Source organism: Ciconia boyciana, chromosome 23, assembly GCF_034638445.1.
Source record: "Ciconia boyciana chromosome 23, ASM3463844v1, whole genome shotgun sequence".
Lineage (NCBI taxonomy): Eukaryota > Metazoa > Chordata > Aves > Ciconiiformes > Ciconiidae > Ciconia > Ciconia boyciana.
In genome coordinates, this window is record NC_132956.1 from 7,678,839 (window position 1) to 7,700,354 (window position 21,516).

Below are 21,516 nucleotides of genomic sequence, written 5' to 3' on the forward strand. Positions count from 1 at the left end.
TGCCCAGAGGAGGGGCGGAGGAGAGGGTGTCAAACAGGTGTCCCCAGCCCAAACCTGTCACCATCACCTCCACGTCCCCACAGGACCAAGAGTGGCAGCTCTGGAGACCTGAAGCCCCAGGGCCATTTGTGCCCCATGGGTTTCCCCTTTCTCCCTTGTAGCCCATCCCCTGCTGCCAGGCTCAGCTGCCGTGGGAGATGGGCAATTCCTCTGCTGCCTGCAACCATCTCCCACCTCATTACTGAGCCATAAAAATCCTCCCACTCTTTTGGGAAACCTGTTCCCAGAGCTGGCACTTTCTGGAGGACAGGGTGTCTCCGAGCCAAGCACTGGGGCCAGGACCCCCATGGAGGCTGGGGACTATGTGGAGGCAACCCCCCCCCTCACCTCCTGGGTTTTCCTCCGCAGCACTATTTCCTGCTGCCGCTTCTGAGACTCCAGAGCCCGGATCTGAAACTGCACAAGAGACAGACAGACAGACCCCTGGGGTCCTGCCCAGACAACCCACCAATGGTTGCAGTCCCAGGGCTCCCACCACCAAAGCCTGGAGCAGTTACTTTGGCACGAACAGTCTCACTTCTGATTTTAACAGCGAGCAGGTTTCCAGCCTTGCGGCTGGCCCTGATGGCACACTGCCCCCCGAGCATGGCAGGGAGCTCACAGCATCTCCCACAATCACACTGGCAGCTGCAGGAAGCCCTTGGGAGCCATTCAGCCAGGTGTGCTCTGCTGGGGCTGCACGGCCCCTGGTGAGGCCATGGGTGCAGCAGGGCCCCGAGCTTCACCAGCTGATATTTATGAGCACCTCGGAGTGTCAGAGCAGAACAAACATCCACCCCCAGCCAGCTCAGTTCTGCCCCCTGCACGGGGACGCCCAGTGGCATGCAGGCAGGCTGGGCTCTCACCTCCTGCCGGCGCTGCTCCTTCTTGAGCTGCGCGATCTCCCGATTCCTCTTTGTCTCTGCCAGTCGCCTCCGCTGCTGCTCCTCCCGCATCTGCTTCATCAGCGCAACCTGGAAAGGGAAGGTACCGCCTGTCGGTGCAGGCACCTGACTGTCCCAGGGCACCTGCCCACCAGACAGACAGACAGATGTCCTGCACTTGCCACCAGGAGTGGAAAACATCGCTTCTGAGCAGAGAGCCAGACTTGACCGGGGATGCCCTCCCTGCCCTGGCATGTCCCAGTACCTTTGCCTTCTTCATCTCAGCCACCTCTGCCTGCAGCTTCCTCAGCTCCCGCTCATAGCGGGACTGGTTCTTGAGCAGGCGAGCATGCTCCTTCTGGGCTGCCTGGAGCTTCTGCAGGTCCCGGTTCATCTCCTTCAGCCTCTTCTCATAGTCTGCTTTGATCTTGTTGGCTTTCTCCTCCGTGTAGCACTCCATGGTGCCTGGGGGAACAAGAAGGATTGTGATGGCCACGTACCCTGGGCTCCTCCTGCACTGACACACCCTGCCTGGAGGCACCGGGCACTGCTCCCTCCCCATGCTGCCAGACCCCTCTCTCACCCCTCTGCTCTGGCCTCATCACAGGCTGGAGTCTATCTGGGGGCACCCGCTGGAAGAGATGGGTTAGGGCTCAGCGCAGGGTGGGGACAGTGGGTTACAGCACAGTCACTGGGCTGAGAGGAGCTGCAGACCTAGACCTACAGCCATGTGCATCGGTGATCCTGCCCTGCTGAGCCTAGAGATCAGCTACACCACTAGGTCTTTGCGGTCTTCACGTGCCCCTCAGCACCTCAGTTTCCCCAAGTGTTGCCACTTCTCATGAAGCGCTATTCAAGGCTAGAAGAGGCTTTGCCTTGCCATCCTTTCCAGCCACGTCTCCAGCACCAGTGGGGTCAGGAGCTCTACAGCTGACTAGTCCCGCTCCCACGGCAAGACAAGCAGGGTCTTGGGGGTCCCAGGGACTCAAGCAGAGGCAGGGGGATGGCAAAACTCTACCAGAGCCAGCGTTGTGTGCAGGGGGTGGATGCTTTGGCTCTGAGTCAGCTGGGCAGGAGTGGGGAATGGGGCCCGATGCTGCGGGGATGGGATCCCACGGGCTAGGCAGTTCTCACTGAGGTTCTGCAGGACCCGGTCCCGCTCCAGCTGTGTGTCCCGAATCTTGTTCTGCAGCAGGATCAGCTTCTCCTCATACTGGTGCTTGAGGGTCTGCAGGCGCCTCTGGCTGTTCTCCAGCTCATCAATCAGCTTCTGCTTGATCTCTATCTCGCAAGTCAGATCTGCCAGGTCGGCCTGGAAATTCACGGCTGGAGGCCAGTGGGGGACAGTCAGGCGGGGAGGCATGTGGGAGCATCGCTCCCACAGCCCCACTGAGCCACAGCACAAGGAGGGGTCTGAGGGAGCCGATGGGAACCCACATCGCTGGGGAGCAGCAGCACCCCAAAGAGCGTTGGAGACTCCCTGCAGCAACCCTGGTGCTTTTCTAAGCCTCCCAGAGGAGACATGGCCGAGGCATCCCAGTGGACTCTCCTTTCCCAGGACCAGAGCTCAGCACCAGGAGACACCAACAAATGCACCCCCATACCCTGGTCTGCATGCGTGGCTCTGCACTTTACCCTTCTCCTCTGCATCCGAGTCTGAGTCCACCAGGCTCTCTTCACTGCCAGAGTCCTCATCTTCATCCTCAGGTCCATCCTCTTCCTCACAGCCACTCTCATCCTGTTCTTCCTCCTCCTAAGACGAGTGCCTAACATCAGCTTGCAGCATGGCCTTGGCCTTCTCTCTGCAGCTCTTCCCTCCTCCAAACCTGAGCTCACACCACAGCAATGGGCTGCAGCCCCCACAACGGGACTCAGCCTCCCACACAGGATGCCCAGGGGCTGCAGCACCATTTCTGGACCCCCAGCGTACACTGTTGAGAGGAGCAGCTCTGTGTCTCATCCATCCTTGCATCCATCCCCTCCCAGCTGAGTAGCACTGCATTGCCCAGCCCCGCTTCACCCACGCTTATCGAAATCTAGCCCAAAAAGATGTGGGCTCCTCGCTCCACAGCAGGGCTGGCTGGGGAGCATCCAGCTCCCCCTACTCCAGCATGGAATCCTCTGTTCCACGACCCCTCCAGCCTGCTTGCAGGGCCAGGCTGGGCTTGGTCCCTCTCCCATGTGGGGGGATGACAATGCTCCACACCCAAACACCCCCCTCAGTATGAGCACGATGCCCACTCACCTCTTCCACCTCGTTCTCATCTGTCTCCTCCCCATTGTCCTGCTGCAGTTTCTGCCGCTTCTTAAATGCTTCCTTCTCCGGGCTGAGGGAGAGCAGAGGGGTGCTGGTGAGTCCCAGCATGCGGGAGTCTGGGGATGTGTCCTGCCAGGGCCCCCTTGCCTCCTGCTTTTGGACCCTTTGGGGAAAACAGCCTCCGGAATCGTGTGGTGGGTGAAAAGGAGACCAAGGGCAAGGCAGCGCTGGGAAGGGAACCCAGGCATCTGGGCTCTGTCTTGGTGCTCTGGCTTTAGCACAGATGGGGGAAGCAGGATACCCGACCCCACGAGGACAGACAGGGACCAACACACAGCCTCCCCTTCCCAACATGGCACAGCAGCTGCCTTCACCTTTTCCTCCGCTGCCTCCTCTCTTTCTTTTTTAGGCGCTCCAGGTCCTGCTTGGCCCGTCGGAGGACATCGGAGGCCTCTGTCTCCACTGGAGCAGCGGGGCTGCACAGGCCAGCCAAGCCAGATGCTGGGGACGACCCCATGGAGTAGGGTGGCCGGGCAGAGACACGCGAGAGGCTGCGACGCAGAGACTCATTCATGGACTCGCTCTCCAGGAGCTTCGTCCTAGGGAGTGGAGACAGGATGTGGTCAAAGAAGGGACATCTCTCTGTCCCCAGAGGAGGGCATCTTGCCTGGTTTTAGGATGAGTGTGAGCAACGGACAGAGTCACCATAAAGCCATTCCCATTCATGTTGGGTCAGAAGGTCAGGATGCTGCAAGAGAGGGTCCCAGGATCACGCAAGAGACTGGGATGGACCCAGCTTTGGGGGGCCAGCAGTCCCTAGGAAACACCAGGCGCTCCCGCCAGGATCTCCCCCTCCCTCAATGGCCACTCAAAAGACGACAATGGCCAAAGCACTGCCTGGCAGCAAGACTGGGAATCCTACAGCCCCAGTGGAGTAGCAGTGTAGTCAGCTGCTACTCCATCAGGGCTTACGACTCACCCCAGTGATGCTGGAGGCATGGAGCTCTGAGCCACATCTGGGCTCAGACGCCACCACAGCACCTGCCAGCCCAGGGACCCAGGTGACTCACCAGCCCCCGTGCCCAGCTCACCTCAACTCTTCAATCTCCCGGATGTAGTTCTGGATGAGGGCGCCAATGGCTTCATTACCGTCACCTGGAGGAGCAGAGGCACGGGTAGATCAAGGCAAGACATGGGCTGTACCGCAGCACCCATCCCAGCTATGCTGGCTGGGCTGACCCACCACGCCATGCACTAGCCCAGCCTCACCTGCCTTGGCCAGCATCAGATTGGCCTCCTGGCTCATGAGGTGGGTAACCCTGCTGTTGATAGCATCAATGGCCTCCTGCATGGCCTTCACCCGCATACGCAGGGCGCTGTTCTCCTTCTGCAGCATGGCGTTCTCGCGGAAAAGGTCGCTGTAACCCTCTGAGCCATCCTCCCCGATGACCCGCTTGCCCTGTGGGGACAGGAGGGGAGTCCCTGAGTGTAGGGCGAGCTGGGACATGGGGGCCCATCCCTGGGTGCAGCCCCAGCCACCAAAGCAGGCACAGGGCCAAATCTAAGGACCAGGAAGGCCTGAGCTCAACAGGCAGAGGGTGAGAGATGCTTCAAGGCTTCTCCCTGCCTTCTCTCTCCATCCCCAAAAGACTTGCCCAGGGTCCTGCCTGTGGCAGGCCAGGAGCTGAGGCCCCATCTCTTAAGCCTCCTGACCTCTCCTAGCAATTACCCCTATCAATAAGGGCAGAGCATGGTAGGCAGGAGGGTCTTTCCTGCTAAAACCGCCCCAATTCAAACACAAGGAGGAAGCTTTCTGCTCCTGCCTCCATCTCACCTCTGCAGGCTCGCTCAGCCACTCACCGCCTTGTACTCCATCAGCTCCATCTGCAGGCGGGCGATCTCGGCCCGCAGGGCACTGATCTGCTGACTTGTCTTGTCCTGGTTCACCACCACCTTGTTCTTGATGTTGCGAGCCCGGTTGGCATATTTGAGCGTGTTCAGGGTCTCCATGAAGTCCCGGTCAGATGGGCTCACGCAGGCGATCATGATGGTTTGGCTTGGGGAGGTGAAGTTCAGGGTGAAAGGACAGTTTCCCCCACCCTGCACCAACTCGGCACCTGGAAACCTGGGACCCAGCACAGGCCACATGCCCCCAGACACCATTCTAGGCTCTTCTGTGTTTTATAACCAAGGTACAAACTGCGTTCAGTCCCTCCCAGAGCCAGAGCACCAGCAGGACCCCACGAGCAACACATAACAGCACTGAGCAAAGCCAGCCTCTACCAGTCAGCCCACACATGCCAGGATTGCTGGGGAAGAATGGGCTCTTCAGAGAAGTACCCCCAAAGCAGGCAGGGATTTCAATCCATCCCATGCTGGGCAACACCACCTGCCAAGTTCCAGATCTGCAAGGGCTCCGGAGCATTTTGCACCAGCTAATTCTGCCAAAGCTGGCTAATTAGGGCTAGGACTCATGAGGAGTCAAGGACTTTACATCTGCAAAGTCATGCACTGCCTGCCAGGAGGTACCCCCTCCCCAGCAGGCAACCCACGAGGCATTTGAGTCCTGAAATAGCTCCTATATGGCTCCACAGACCCTCGGCCCTATTTGCAGGGGGACAGCCCCTGCAGTCCTCTCCCAGGGCTCAGCCCTGGCTTGGGACCCCCTTACCTGTTGCCTCCAAGGGAATCCTGCAGCAGGCGGGTGAGCTTGGAGTCGCGGTAGGGCACATGCACAACTTTCTTGCTCTGGTCTCCGAGGGCACTAATGACGTTCCCCAAGGCCAGCTACCAACGCAAAGGAAAGCCCCCCCCCAGATTCAGCCCCTGCTGAGAATACAGCTGTCACGTAGCCAGCACATCATGCCTGAGCCATGTGCTGCAGCACAGGTTTGGGATGCAAGAGGTGGAGGCATGGGGCTTCCCTTGCTAGTCTTAGCATTCACCCCCCTTCCCTGGGCTGTGCCTCTCTCCCACGTGCACTGAGGAGCAGCATCAAGCCCTGGACTTTTTTTGAGCTCAAGTTAGCATACCTTGACCTTTTGGGGACTTGCACCCTTGTGCCCAGCTGTTCCCCTCCCCAGTGTCCTGCCCTCAGCAGCAGAGCTGTGCCCTCAGCACTGGCATTTTGGACTGTGCATATTCCTGCCTACAGGGCCAGGTAGCATAAACCCCAGCAGACACAGCAGAAACCCCAACAGCCCAGAGCAGCTCTAAGCAGGACCCAAAGGTATCCCAGGCTCCCCCAGGCAGGCCCTGCCTCCCCTCTCCCCTTGCATGCCGGTGCCCGGGGCCGTACCAGCCCACAGTTGATGGAGATGCCTTCCTTCGCTCTCTCGCCAGTAGCACCTGTTCGCTTCAGCCTCTCTGAGCCAGCCAGGTCTACGAAGTGAAACTTGGCCGTGAGGGTCTCATACTCAGTGGTGGGCTGGGCTCCGTCCAGGAGGCTGGTCACCTCCCCGTTCACCTGCGGCCAGGCACGCATGGAGAGGGTCACTACCACGGACCTGGAGCAGGCAGGAGCTCCCTTGGCAACACTCAGACATCAGCAAAAGCCTGAGCATTCACCCTCCGCACCCAGCCCCTCAAGGATGGGGGAGAGGATCCCAACAGCAGCTTGCTCTGGGCCATCCCTTAGGCCAGACCATCCCTGCCTTGGATGGGGCTACTCCAGGACAGACCTCAGCTCCCATTAAATGTTAACACTGGCTATGACTGGCAAGACAAAGCCCTGCCTCTCTTTGCAAGACTTCAAACCCTCTCCCTTTTCCAAGGGACCCCCACACATTGCCTGGGTATCAGATTCAGGAAAGGCCCACCCAGGAGGCAGGAGCACATCTCACCAGCTCCGGGCGGGTGCACACTCTCATCTGGCACAGGTGAATGGTGAAGATGGCATGGGATCGGGAGCTCTGCACGTTCATCTGGGTGCTGGCAGTGGTGCGGGAAAGAGCCCCCTGCTTTAGGCACTGGATCAGCTGCAACAATATGGGGCAGGGAAGAATGAAACCTTGAAGCACCCTGCTAGGGAGTCAGGAGAGCACCCTGCCGCAGCCCCACGGGCATATCGACCTCTCCCTGCATCACCCTGGGGTTGCTCTGTCCCATCCCAGGTAAGATCCTCTCCTCGCCTGGCTCTCCCCACATAGCATGTCCCTGGCTGGTGGGCACCCAGCTGCCATTCCTCCTCCATGTCTGCCCCATCCTGCACCCACCTCGTCCTGCGAGCTGATGAGGCGTGACGTGACCCCCGTGGTGTAGATGCTCCCACTGGCATCCTCATGGATTTTGATGTTGGATTTGCGGTGGCGTGCATCAGGGTCGCGGGCACTGTCGAACAGGTCCAGGATCTCCTCGTTGTAGAGCTGAGCGGGATGGAAGTGAATGTGAGGTGAGTAGTAGTAAGCAGGAGGCTGCTAGAGCCCGGCACAGCGGGACCAACAGGAGCTGCCCTCTGCCATCCCGCTGCTGTAGTCCTGAGAGCCCGGACGACAGGCTGCATAGCTGGGGGTGCGTGTGTGTTCACACGCTTAGGCAAGGCTGACCAGGAGAGCTGGTGTGTGTACAAGTGTAGGAGAGGATGCACAAGCATGTGCATGCAGATAGGAGATGATGCACAGGCAAGCTCTGACCTGCATGCACGGGTACCCAGCTAGGACAGGATACCCAAAAGGAACGGTGCGTGTGTGGACGTGTGTGCGCAGGCATGCATACATGTGCCTGTTTGCCCTGTGAAGCTCTGAGCTGCAGTCTGGGTTGGTTCCAGCTGCCTGACCCTGTCCTGTCCCTGGCCCACACAAGCAGCTGTGCGGGAACCAGGACACTTTCAGAGCCCTGTCCCCAGAGCCTGAGCAGACACCCGGGAGCTACGCATCCCCCTGGCCTTCCCTGCTCACCCGGGGAGCCCCTGGCCACACGAGCCAGCAGAGCCCCTCTCCCACCACAGCTCCCTGAGGTCACCTCTGCCAGGTGGAAAGGGCACAAGGGGGACCAGGGAGTGCTGGACAAGCATGGAAAACACTGAGGATCCAGAGCTGACAGAGGATGCTCCCATCCATATCTTGACCCTGCAGCATCCTCTCTCACCCTGGGGCAGAGGGACTCCACTGCCCATCTGTCCCTGCGCCACTACCACTCAACACCACATGTCACCCTCTTGCACCCACATCCCAGTGCAGAGAGCAGGGTCGCCTGAGGACCACAGGCTCCTGGCCAGCAGAGCAGATCAGGCTAATCCGTCCCTGGCTGCCCCAGGTGCAAACGGGCTCCCCGAGGGTTTAAACCCGGCTCTGACAGCCTGCTCCCAGGAGGAGAGTCATAGGATAGGGATCAGCAGGGCCAAATCCTGTACCACTGCCGGGACAGCAGGGTTGGCAACCAGCGTCTGATGCGGCCACGTGCCCACGCTGGCACAGAAGAGCTGTTATTGCCACAAAACCCTCCCTGGGTTGCCTGGATAAGGGTGGCTGTAGGAAGGTCTCAGCGCAGCAGCACAAGAGCTCCTGGTGTGATGTCCATGCCTGCAGGGTGGACCAGTGGGCAAAGCCCTCAACAGGCTCCAATGGCCTTGGTCACCGGGCCATCAGGCAACAGGTTTTTACTCTCCCCACATGTAATAGGGTCCTTGGAAAGCCTTCAAGCCCCCCCAGCTGGCAGATGGCCCCCCCACCTTGGGGCTGCCAGTGTCCCACTGGGTGCAGCTGGCCTGGAGAGCACAACCATGAGCGGCTTTGAAACACAGGAGAGGAAGCCTTGTTCCCATCCTCCACCGCAGCCACCGGACAAACGGTCGACGGTTGGACTAGATGATCCTAGAGGTCTTTTCCAACCTTAATGATTCTATGATTCTATGAAACATCTCTGAGGCTATTTTGAGAACCAAAACCACCAGGGGTCAGAGATCATGAAAAGAGAGAAAGGCTACAGGAAATCCCCATGGCAGCTGGTGTGACCCCATGCAGGGCCACTGCTCCGTCACCCCCAGGTGCCCCTGGGGTTGTGCTGGACCTCTTGGTCTGCAGAGATGCCTCCTAGGATGGCCTGGGACAGAGGCAGCACAGACATCCCCTCCCCAGTGTTCATCCTTCACGTGTCCCAACCCCAGCTAACAGGTCACCCAGCTCCTTGGGGCAGTGTCGGGTCATCCCACACTGAGTGGAAGAAACTGAGGCAAGGGAAACTATAGCTGGACAGCAGATGATCTCCTAGAGGGCAGATACAGGGGGCTGACAGGGAAGAGAAAGTGTGTCATATAGGGTGAGGAGACACACATTGGGCTGAAGGCCAATATCCACTCCTATAGCCCAGAAAAGGCAGGACTATGTCCCAGCCCCAACAGGGTCAGGGGGCTCTCCAGCAGGGAGAAAGCCTGACAAGGTTCAATCCCCAGAAGGACTTCAGAACAGGCAGGAAACTATCCCCATTTCCATCCCAGCCCACAGGTTCCCCAGAGCAGAGCCCCACGAGGCCAAGGACGCATGGGAAGGCAGCCAGGAGCTTGGACAGGCCGAGTGGTGGGGAGGGAAGGACGTGGCCAGACACAACAGCACCATGGGAGCTAACAAGGGCTCTGCAGATGGAAAGCTGATTGGGAAGGATTTCTCTGGCAAGGAGGTCAGCCCTCCAGGCTAGGAGGTGACTTTGGACACTGCTTCCCCTCTCCAGACTATCGACATCTGGAGGAACCCACATGTGATGGCCACCAAAGCCACATGGAGGCAAGATCACAGCATGGGGCCTCTCTGCCTGTCTCCTCTGGGCTGTACCCTGGACCAGGACACCAAACAGATGAAGTTTGTTCAGGAGCTCAGCTTTGCTCAACACCACCCTATGTTTTCTCACCAGGGCCTTAAACCAGTTCCCATCTTGAACTTCTTTGCACTTTCACCCCAGGACCAGCCCCCAGGGAAACCGCTGCAGACACACAAGGTCCACAGGCTTTCTGGGACAAACTTCTCCAGGGAAAGAAGCAGTTAATAGAAGAGGCTTTTGAAATGGAGAGGCCAAAGCAGAGGCGGGAGAGGATGCAATGAAGCATTCTCAAGGTCAAAGATGCAGCAAAGGACATGGGAAATAACACAGCCCTTCCTCAAATACCCACAAGAATGGCACTTTTTTCCTCTCCTTGTTTCACTGGGAACGCTGGTCCAGACCCAGGGGAGCAGGTATGCCGCTATCCTCAACCTCAAACAGGAGTGAGCCCAGAGCCCCCTGAATCTCCAGGGGACAAAGGCATAAGCCCCTTCCCTATGGGTGGGGGCTCCCTGCAGCCAAGGAAGTGGCCATCATGAGGTCAACAACATTCAGGTGCTTTGAGTCTCCTCTGGCCTGGCACACATGCCTGGCCACACGCCTGCTGTGGGGTCCATCTCAGCTGGGGAGCAGCCAGGACACGGAGGACTCAAGGAGCCCAGGACATGGGAGCTGAGCAAAGGACAGGGCAGGGACACAATGTCACCCAGACCTGCTGTCACCCACCTCCAGGAACTGAGCGCTGACTTTGAACTCGGGTGCCGCCACACCCTGACTCTGCGCCGCCCGCTTGCGCTCCTCGATGCCGCTGAAGAGGTGGCCGATGGCCCGCGGGATGATGCCCTGCTCATCCTCGGAGATGTTCATGTCGAAGCCGGTGCCCATGGTGTATGTTTTCCCCGCACCAGTCTGCGAAGAGGCAGTGAAGGGGGAGCTGGCTGGGCCGTCCTAGGCTCAGCTCTGCCCACTGTGCCCCTCACCTTCCCCTGCCAGAGGCTCCCCAAACGCCTCTGCTGAGCCCCTCTTATCCCCCCCATGACACTGGCTCCCATGCTCCCACCCCAGCCCTGCCTTCCTCTCCTCCCACCAAAGGCCACCCTCTGTCCCAGCTCTCACCCAGCCCAGGGACAACTCTCTGTCCCCTCCACACCCAGGAGCTTTTACATCCCCCACCTTCCCTAACCTCTGCAGGTGCCATCTTAGCATCACCAGCACCCAGAGCTGCAGGAGAGCCCAATGCCCATGCCAGAGCTCAAGGAGCGGGCAGATCATGTACCTGGCCATACGCCAGCACAGTGGCATTGTAGCCCTCAAAGCAGCCTTCGATGAGCTTGCCCACGCACGTCGTGTAGATCTGCTCCTGCCATGTGTCCAGGTCAAAGACAAAGTCGTAGGTGAAGGCCTTGTCCTTCCCCAGCAGCACCTGGGGCTCGCCGGGTGTCACCGAGGTGCAAATGTGACATCCCTCTATTTTCTCTTTGGACAGTTGGGGACGGATCCTGCAGGAAGAGAAGCGGGCTGAGAGCAGCCTCAGGGCTCTCCCTGGTCCTGGGGGACACGAGCCTGGTCCTGAAGCGTGGCCTGTGCTGGAACTGTGGCTGCTGTGGGCAGGGGACCAGCAGCACCTCTGCCTGCAGCGTGGAGCAAACAGTGCAGGAGATGCTTCAACTCCTGCACCCAGCGACAACCTTGATCCGTTTGTGGCTGAGAAAAGAGGTTGGTGCATCCCAGCGATGCCACCAGCCACCTCCACAGCTGAGGTGACAGGCAGGGCTGGGTACCATGGCACAGGCAGACCCAGTAACGACATGCAGCCTGCACTTAAAACTGCCCTTGCACCAACAGCTGAATACAGCGCAGCACAGCCCATACAGGGTCAGCCAGCCTCCTCATGCCTATGCTGGCTCATTCACCGTGATGCCCTGGCCAGGCAGCAAGCGCTGGGCTGCACGTAGACACTGATCAATACATCAAAGCAGCCCTGACAGGGACTGCCAGGGTACGGGCAGGCAGCCGGGATGCGTTACAGCCAGCAGCGCTCACTTCAGAGTCAGCGAGATCAAACTGCAGTTACAAAGGCTTGAAATGCAAAATGCAAAAACACAATGAGACAGTCCCAGCGCCAAAACAACCACCTAAACCAAACCACCACCCAGCCCGATGGCTGTCCCCAGCCATGGACTCAGCAGATGGGAAAGGGACGGGCGAGGCTGTGCTGGGCTTCTGGCTCTGGTGGCATGCACGACCGGCCCGCCGCATCCCTACCCACTGCACTCTATCCCTCCCCGAGAAATCTTGGTACGGAACGGCTGGACCTGTGCAGGCACGGTTCTGCTTTGGCGCAGACACTGGCGCGTGTTAGGGCTGCAGCAGCTCTGGCTTTCGGTGGATGTTCCGGCTGTGGGAAGCTGGCTGGTCCCAGGGGACTCATGGAGAAAGAGGGAGTGCAGAGCCAAGCGCCATGGCAAACAGCTCTCATTAGAGCTAATGACTGCACATCTCCGCTCCCTGGGTGCTTCATAAACACAGCTATTAATTCCTCCGAAGCCACATCGCTGGCAAGCCAGCGCAGCGACCGCAGCAGACGCTTTGCAGACTGGGGCTCTGCACGAGCCACCGCTCCTCGCCAGCCTGGCCGGCGGCAAGCAAAGCCCGGGAGGGCCAAAACCCACTGTGTTTGGGGGGACAGGGTGTCCCTGGGAGGCAGCACAAGCACCCTGCTCACCCCGCCAGGAGCCTGTGCAGCAGACGTGTGGGAACAGCTATGTGCATCCGTGGGTATATTTAGCTCAGCAGCCACAATAGAAAGCAGCTTCTGATGTGCTCAGCTCTAGACTTGCTCCAGTCGCCTTCCCAGGGTCCCACCCTCCTCCAGGAAAATTAACCCCAGCTTTAATTACTTTTTGACCAACATGATGCACTCCCCTGCCTCCTCACCCCAGACATGCACAGCGACAGTGTCCCTGGGGAACAGGCAGAGGAACAAACTGGAACCAGGGTATTTTGGGAAAATTTTTCCTCTCAAGAAAAATGAGAGCAGCGTTTTCAGTGAAAGACTTACTTTCTCCCCACCCCAGGTGATTAAATATGTGCACGTGGGTTTGGAAGGGAAGATGAGCAGCAGTGTTGGAGGGATGCGCGCACGTGAATTTTCCATAGGGCATTTGGGGACCCACCTCAAGCCTGGCCATGCTGGGCTGTTCCAGCCATCCACATGCCAACACTGATATCTCCCCCACTCCCTCTCCCCAAACCTCGCTGCCCAGCCAGCTCCAAGCACCCAAGGGACCCCATCACTCACTCCGGCTCTCACAGCCAGGGGACCTGCGGGGGCTGGAGGGGACCCAGGTGCCAGTCCTCAATGTACTCCCCCATGCCGTTCAGTCTCCCCAGGGTGACTGGAGATGCGGGAACCCCCCAGGAGGGTCCTGCTTTCGAGGCAATTGGCCAAGCATCACCCACATATGTCCTTGGGAGCTGCTGCCAGCTGGTGTGCGAATACTACGGACTCCCACTACAAGAGCAGGACAAGCGGAGCAAGAGGGCAGGGACGAGCACCAGCAGCCACAGCCCCACATGGAACGCCACAGAGATGCCACCCAGCATCACAGGAGATTTACATGGCCACCAAGAGACATGGCAGAGGGTTTCTCTAGGCCAGTGCAGCTGCTCCCCTGCTCCCCAGTGTCCAACTGTCCCAGCTCTTCAACACGGGGGGTCCCATCCCTGCCCTCTCAGGAGGAACATCACCATGCCAAACACTGGGCAACATGAGACCCTGGTCAGGCCAGGTAGGTGTTCATGCGTAGTTCAAGTCATGCCTAGGCACCACAATACCTCCTCCAAACATGACATAAGCATCTGCAGAGCCAGCACAGGCCCTCTCCTTGGCCCTGTCCTCAGCCCCACCAAGTGACGCTGGGGGAGGTGGCAGTGCTTGCCATGCTCTGCCTCATTTTCCCTGCTCTGAAACAGAGATCAGCAACTTTGGTGGTCATAAAGTCAACGTCTGTGTGCGTTCTGGCACTCCTTGTCTCAGCCTCTACCAAAAAAGATGCTGGCCATGTCCTGTCTGTCCATGCATCTGCAAGACCTGGGTGTCATGCTGTCAGGGCCCAACCTGCGGGACCACGGATCTGCTCCCTCATCTGCGTCTGGACGCAGCCAGCCAACCTGCTCTGCGCCTGGTCATGGGCCACCAGCCAGAAGGACAGCTTGTGCCCAGCACCAGGACCCATTGCAGAGCCAAACATGCCAGGGTGCCCTGTCCTAAAGGGCTGGCGCACACACACAGAGAGCCTGGCTGATCCCCTGGGAGCCCATGGCACAGGCTCCTATGGTTATTTGGCACTTAGGGACTTACCTGACTTACCTGCTAAGCAGCAACCAAAATACACCAGCACTTAACCAGTGGGGTGCTGCCTCGCCACCTCCCCAGCCCAGGCAGGGCAGAGCCCCAGCTCCACTGGGCAGCCTCCACCCGGCCTTCCCCACGCTGGCACAGGTGACTGCTTCTTCTGCTCAAAGCCAGCTCAGGGAGGACACAGGTTGTCCTGGAGCCAGCAACATGATCAGCGCCAACCCCATCTCCCCCCCTGCCCATGCTGATAAATCAGCCTCGGCACAGGCAATGCACCCAGGGAGGAGAAAGCCCGCAGGACCACAGCAGCAGCACAAGCCCGGCCACCACATCCGGCCCTCCCACACTCAGCTCTCTGCGAAGGGACAGTGACAAGGGACCAAACACCCAGGACAGAGTTGCATGGTCCTGGCTGAGCGCTCCTGCCAAGCAAACCTGGATGCTTCCCAGCCCTGGGCACCCGACACACAGGGTTGGGAGGCAGATGGATGCACAGACAGAGACAGAGCCGCAGGCAGGGGTGGAGACCACTCCTTCCCAAACCGGCAGCTCTTGCTGGGGCGATGATGGGCAGCACGGCAGGAGCCTGCCTGCTCCAGCATCAGCATCCAAACCCAGCAGCATGAGCGGCGTGTGTGCCAGGGAGAGCCTGCAGCCGCACAGGGACACAAAGGGACCTCAGCTGGGAGCCTCTCCATCGCTCTCCTTCCCTTCCCTGCCGGGCTGGCAGGCTGTGAAAGCGCCGTCTCCACGGCTGGGCTGCCAGGGCAACCGAGCATCTAGGAGGAAGGGGGGAGTGGGTCCCGCACCCCGAGGGGCAGGGAGCTTCAGCACACACATGGGCATGCTCAGCGGCAAGCACAAAGGCCAAGTTGTTCAGCGCTGCTGTCCTATGCCAGCGTTTGGTCAGGTGGGAGCTGAGCAAGGCTGGGAGCCAAGTGCTGGATGGGCACCGTGGGGCAGCCAGCTCCCACAGGCAGCCCTTGTAGGGTCAGCCTGGGGGTTCCTCCACTCTGGCAGGAGCAGACCCTGGGGAGAGACCTGCCCATCCCAGCGTCTCAAGCCCTGCAACCAGTGGAGGAGATGCAGTTCACCACACTAGGCACCCCTAGTCAGGGCTGCACCCACCAGCAGACACCACCCAGCTCCCCCTGTGCACAGAAGGGAGGCTGTTTCCTTGCACAGGAAGGCACGATTTGGCTGACATGGGCTGCTGGGTTCCTGTCCTCGTGTCCTCCTGCCTCCTCACCCGACTGCCTCAGTTTCTCCCCTTCCAGCCCACCGCTATGGCAATCCCAAGGGGCTCCAGAGCATCCTTTGGCCCCTAGCACTTTGCCAAAGCTGTGGCAGCACACTCCCATAGCCCTCTGGCCCACGGTGAGAGCCATGACACCCCCACACACCAAACTGCCTGCACCCACAGCCAGGCACACGCTGAGCTCTCCCCAGGCCGCACCACCCTGCTGAGACACAGCCACCCCTGGGGCAGGCTGGCCATCCCGCAGGGCACAGCCCAGCAGGAGGGGATGGGCATGAGGGCAGAGGGGATCCAGCCTCCCCCAGACCCATCATCATCTACCTCAAACAGGGGCTGTCCCAGCTCCCCAGGGAGGCTGAGCACACACCCAGTCACCACCATTTCTCAGCACTGGCAGGGCAGCTGCTCCAGACTGGGGGTGTGGGTGACCCCCCAGCTGCAGCTGCCTTTTATAACCTTGCAACTGCAGACGGGCAGAGCCTGCCCCGGCTACAGCAGGGAGTTCCCGTCCCTCCAAGACTGCTCTGGGAAGGGAGGGTGGCTGCCTGCAGACCCCCTGCAAGGAGCCGTTCCTCTCCCCTCCCAAGGCCAGAGCCAAGGAGTCTGCCCAGCCAGGTAGGGCTGGTTTCCCAGAGAGCTGAGCCAGAGAGCTGGGGAGCGGCGGGTGGAGGAGCTCCACAGCATTTTCCCTCTCTGTGCCAGGCCCCAGAGGCTCAGAGCCACTTGCTCTTGTCCACGCCATCTCCAGAGGAGCAAGGCTGCCCGCTGCGATGCTGGTGGCTCCGGCACCAGGTGAGGGGCTGGGGCACCTCTGCTGGTGTGGATTGGCAGAGGTTGGAGCTGGCAGACCCCAACCAGCCGCACAGCCTGGCTGCTGTGGATGTGTGCCTGCCAAGACAGGCGGGCTGGGCAAGCCCAGGCAGTGCCTGGCTCTGCTCCCTACATTGCCCACGTTCATCCTGCTCCCATCCCTGCATCACCTGCGTTCACCCCTGCTCCCATCCCTGCATCACCCCGCTCCCCACATTGCCTGCATTTGCCCCATTTCCCCTCCCCACATCACCTTGCATTCACCCCACTCCCATCCCTGCATCGCCCGTGTTCGTCCCACTCCCGTTCCCACATCACCTGCGTTCGCCCTGCTCCCACCCCTACTCCCCCCATCACCCCATCCCTGCTCCCTGCATCACCCGCATTCACCCTGCTCACACTCCCTACAGTCTCCCCAGCATCGGAGCTGCAGAAGCATCTGCCAGACAGCCCAGATGCGCGCATAGCCCATTTGCCGGCCTCGCTACCCTCTCTGCTCCCCCCCATGCTTTGCTCTCCTCTGCCCCACACCTGCCCTCCATGCTTTGCTGCTGCCCTGCGATTCCTCCCGGCAGCACAGGGCAGCCAGGAGGAGAGCAGCTCTAACATCCTGTGCCCCCCTAGGACATCCTATGGGTCGAGGACACCCTGGGCATTACAAACCCAACAGGCAAGAAGGGATGCTCCTGGCCCCATTCCCCCCTGAGCGCGGGGTCCCAGGAGAGGGCTGGCTGCCATGGGCTGGCTGTTTGCACACAGGTTGCTTTGGACCCAAATCAAGACAAAGTTAAGCATTTAATTACCACAGCAGGGAAGCAGCTCAGCAATCAGAAAAAATTGAATCAGGCTCCCCAGGGACTGCCAGGTCTGGTCAGCAAATGCTCCAATTAAGAGATATAGCAAGCCACCTCCTAGCAGGAGCAAGCGCAACACGGGAAAGCGCCGGGCTCAGTCTGCCTGCAGGGCCACCCACACCACGCAATCTCTGCCTGTGCTCCAGCCAAACATGGCAGAGGGTGCCATGGCCAGCACGGCTGCACCAGCACCAGGGGCAAGATGGAGCTTTCTGGCTGCTGGGTCCCTGCCCCCCCGCAGTGCCGGGCAGCCTGGGGACAGGCAGGTCCCCACAGAGCTGGGGTGTGCATGGAGACATGCCTCCACCCCACATCCATCCCCCGAGGAAGCAACCCCAATACAGATCCTTCACATGGATGTGCTGGCTGTGCTCAGTCCTCAGCTGCCCAGCCTGCTCCCCCCACAGGGCAAACCCCACTGAACCCCAGAGCCCCCCGGGCCCCTGCTAATCCTCCTGCTCCAGGCTTTCCCAGGCTTAGGAAAACCTTTAAATCAGGCCTTGGCAGCTGCCATGTGCTGCTCATTAGCTCTGGCAGGAGCACACCGGTGCTGAGCCGTGCCATCTGCTCTGCACCGAGACCCACCGCAGCTCGGGGACGAGGGACATGCTGCCTGCACAGGGGCCCAGCACCCGGGGACACCCAGCCCAAGGCAGCAGGCAGAGACCAGCGGGCAGAGACCTGCCCTAACATCCTCCTCGGGCAGGTGCAGCATGAAATAATAGATAAGCAGAGACCACAGCGACATGGCCCAAGAGACCCCACTCCTCACACAGGCAGGGGCCGGGTTGTGCCTCCCAGCCCTGCAACACTGGGCCAAGGAAGCACCCTTGCTCAGTGCTTGGAGGGCAGAGAGGAAGGCAAGGACCAGGAGCCCAGCTCCAGCCTTTCTCCCCCAGCATGACGCCTTTCCTCCTTTGCCAGCATTGGTCATCTCCTCCCAGACCAGTGCAGGGATGGAGACATCCCACTCCTGCCACCCAAGCAGCATGCCCCCAGCACACCCACTCTGCCAAGGGGTTATTCAGGTTATTATATCCAGCAGTGCAGAAGCTCACATGAAGCTCACTGGACACTTGCGACTTCTGGGGAAGAGTTTGCCAAACAGACCCAGCACATCCCATCCTGCCCCCACTGAGCCTCCTGCCCCCGGCACCTCCATCCTTCTCCTCTGAGCACCCATACCTGGGTCCTTGGGCTGCAGCACTCAGACGTGCCCCAGGCTGTGGCCGAGGAGGAAGGAAGAGCCCGGGGAAGAAGTCGGAGGCAGTTTTGTGCGTGGTGCTAAAGGTCAGGCTGCAGTGCTCTCTGGGGAGGGGCCTGAGAGCCTGCGGGGCCCTGGCTGCAGCAAAGCCCAGGGACAGGGGGGGCAGAAGGACCTTCATTAAATCTTTCCGCCCCGGGACAGGCCAGACCAGTGCAGGAATGCCCCTTGGGCTGCCCCAATGCCAGTCTCCAGAGCTTTGCCCTCAGTGCTGGCCCAGACGTGGGCCTGGCGACACTGGGAGAAGACCGAAAGCTTGGAGGGGGGCTGCTGAGCCACCACCCCAGGACACCACAGAGGCACCCACCAAGAACAACAGCCAGGCATGGGCAGACGGGCAGGGAGGTGTTCACAGCCCCGTGGGGTTACATGGGGTGGGGGGACCACGGGACAGGGGATCTTGGGGCCAGGCTCGGCTACAGCAAGCTGTGACAAGAAACCTCCCCCACCATGTCCTGGCCCCAGGGAGCTGCAGAGGAGGGGAAGGGATTTTGCTGGGAACCCTGGGACCTCAGGCTCAGCCTCGAACCCTCACTGGGAAATAGGGACGATGACTGTGTTGTGTCTGCATGGAGCAGGGCAGAGGGGCAGATACCAAACAGGATGAGCCTGCCAGCTGCCCCTGGCCTCACAGCAGTGCAGAGCCAGCAGGGACACAGGGACACGCCAGGGCAGCACTGGACCAGCTCCTGGTCTGCCTGGAGGGGAAGGGGTGGCAGTCATCTTCCCTCCCACCAAGCCAAAGCAGAAACCCATCAGCATCCGACCAGGGCAGGGAGTCACCCCACAGCATGCTGATCTCCTGCAGCAGAGCCTGGCGGCAGCTGCCCTCACAATCCACCACATCCCAAAGCTGCCGGCTGTTTAACCACCGACAGGGACTGTTTTGACAGCTTCCAGCAGGAAACAGCCCCGTGGGACCACCAGCCCCCCTCCCAGCAGGAAGAGCACAACAGCCGCCCAGCCAGGGCTGGCTCCTCAATTAGCATTGGGCTCAGCAGGGGTATCACCTTCCCTCTCCAGGGGCCAGGAGCCGTGTTCCCGACAGCTTTGTTTAGGGCTTCATCTCCTGCAATTTTCTCCTGCCCCCAGTTTCACTGCTGGTGCAGGAAAGCCGCAGCTGGCTCTGTCCTCTGGCTTAGAGACGGCCCCAGCCTCCCAAGTTGCTGAGACTTCATGGCATTACATATTTAAATCCCTTGCTGATGGGTGAAGGATGCAGGCACCAAAAGCGTGTTAAAGCTGCTTTGCTCCGAGCGATGCCGCAGGCGATGGTGTGTCTGCGTGGGACCGCAGGGTGCAGCCCTGCTCCCCCCTCGCACTGGTGCTGTCTCCATCCCCTTTCTAACATTTCCGCTATAAAAGCCAGCGAGTGCGCGCCTGATTGAAGCCAGGCGCGGAAAAACCCCTTGCGCCCACACACCTGGGCTCAGCATTTCCCTCCGAGACCCCGTGGGGCCCCCCACCTGCCACAGCCCCCGACATCTCTCTCCAGACCGGGGAGGCCAATTTAACCCTGCTCGCTGGGAGCCGAGAGCACACACACCCCTGCGTTGCACCGGGCCTGGGAAGCCCCAAAGCGAAACCAAAGAGCAGCAGCTTGCCCAGATGGGTTCAGCACAGCAGCAAAACAGACACAGGACATGGGGGGGCCCCGCTGCCAGGGCTGAGCTTCCCTCAGTGGAGGCAAAGGATGGGGAAAGTGACTCGGGGTGCCCATGCCAGTGCTCTGTCTGCGCAGCACCCGCAGGCTATAGCAGCCTCCTGAGATATTTCCTTCCTGGGACCAGGGCTGCTCACCAGGGAGCCTCCCAGTCCCCGCAGATGGGAGATGGGGCACCCCAGGGCTGGGCTGTGCCACCACACCAGGATGGGTTGTCCCCCCATCACCACAGGAGCTGGGCATATCCCATGCAGTGGGGTGGGTTTGCCTCATCTGTCCTCTGCATGGCCCTCCGACATCGGAGCAAAACCAGCCCAATACCAGCCAGACCTGGCAGGAGACAAGTGTTCCATGAGCTGCTCCACGGTGTCCCCCTGGGACCACACCGAAGGGGCTCAGAGCTGCAGCACTGTGGTGATGGTGGGCAGCGGGTACCAGGCTGTACCACCCCTCTCCATGCTGGAGCCCTTGGGCAGCATGCACACCGGCGTGGCATGAGTTGGGCTCGCACCACCGCTCCATCTGGACCCAAAACTGTCCCGGGAGGAGCTGGTTTGGAAGGGCTACAACAATTCCGTCTCCTCGGGGACTGACCCCAGCTGGTCCCAGAGGCTTCAGGCTCGCAGAAACCACCCCAGAAGGCAGAGGAACCCCGGCCACGTGGCAGCCGAGATGCCAGGACCCTGGCAGGGCTGGGAGCTCAGCTGATCCCAGCACCTGGCCTTTGCCACCATGCTCCCACTGAGCTGAGGCCCTCCAGGGCACGTGGTGATGGGTGCGTGAGTCTGTCCCGTCCTGAGCGGCGCATCCTGTCCTTCTTCTCGAGGAGGAGGTAGGAGCAGCTCCCCGGGGCAGGAGACAGCCACCACCGGGCTGCCTGCATGGAGCACAGAGCATCACGGCAGGAGTGTTTATGAGAGCAGCAGAGCACTGGAGGTTGCAGGGTTTAAATAAACTTGAAATCCGACTCAACTTCCTTCCCCAATTTCACAAGCTCCATTTCCTGAGTCTCCGCAGCCAGCCAGGCGCGCTTGGGTGCCACGGGCAGCTCTGGCACAGGGGGTGCCACTTTCTGGCGGGCAGTTTGAAAGTGGGCTGGGTGGTTTGAAAGTGCCTGCAGGGAGCATTTCTGCAGCCAGCCCAGCTTCTCAAACCTCCTCCGGCCAAGGAGTTTAATGGCCTCTGGGTCAATACGCGCCATCAGCCCTTCCTGACACAGCAAAACCACCCGCGCGCAACGGGGCTCGGCTCCACCTCCTGCAACCAGCATGGCGAGTCCCGCTCCCCCCGCTGCACCCCTGGCTCACTGCGGCTGCAAGAGCCGACAGCACCTGACTGCGAGCTTGCGTGCTGCAGGGAGGGGTGCGGCAGGGATGG

General features: G+C 60.3%; 1 protein-coding gene across 1 annotated transcript in view; it reads right to left on the reverse strand.

The window, feature by feature from the left end:
• Nucleotides 1-21,516, reverse strand: part of KIF21B (kinesin family member 21B) — a 37,628-nt gene that overhangs the window by 12,400 nt on the left and 3,712 nt on the right. Inside the window, exons 2-17 of the mRNA XM_072845049.1 lie at nt 11,207-11,429; nt 10,657-10,839; nt 7,395-7,544; nt 7,023-7,157; nt 6,479-6,646; nt 5,852-5,967; nt 5,041-5,236; nt 4,450-4,639; nt 4,272-4,335; nt 3,555-3,779; nt 3,169-3,250; nt 2,559-2,676; nt 2,058-2,249; nt 1,189-1,388; nt 906-1,013; nt 388-456 (exon numbers count right to left, since the gene is read on the reverse strand). Coding sequence (XP_072701150.1) covers nt 388-456; nt 906-1,013; nt 1,189-1,388; nt 2,058-2,249; nt 2,559-2,676; nt 3,169-3,250; nt 3,555-3,779; nt 4,272-4,335; nt 4,450-4,639; nt 5,041-5,236; nt 5,852-5,967; nt 6,479-6,646; nt 7,023-7,157; nt 7,395-7,544; nt 10,657-10,839; nt 11,207-11,429 — 2,419 coding nt within the window. The remainder of the gene's footprint in view (nt 1-387; nt 457-905; nt 1,014-1,188; nt 1,389-2,057; nt 2,250-2,558; nt 2,677-3,168; nt 3,251-3,554; nt 3,780-4,271; nt 4,336-4,449; nt 4,640-5,040; nt 5,237-5,851; nt 5,968-6,478; nt 6,647-7,022; nt 7,158-7,394; nt 7,545-10,656; nt 10,840-11,206; nt 11,430-21,516) is intronic.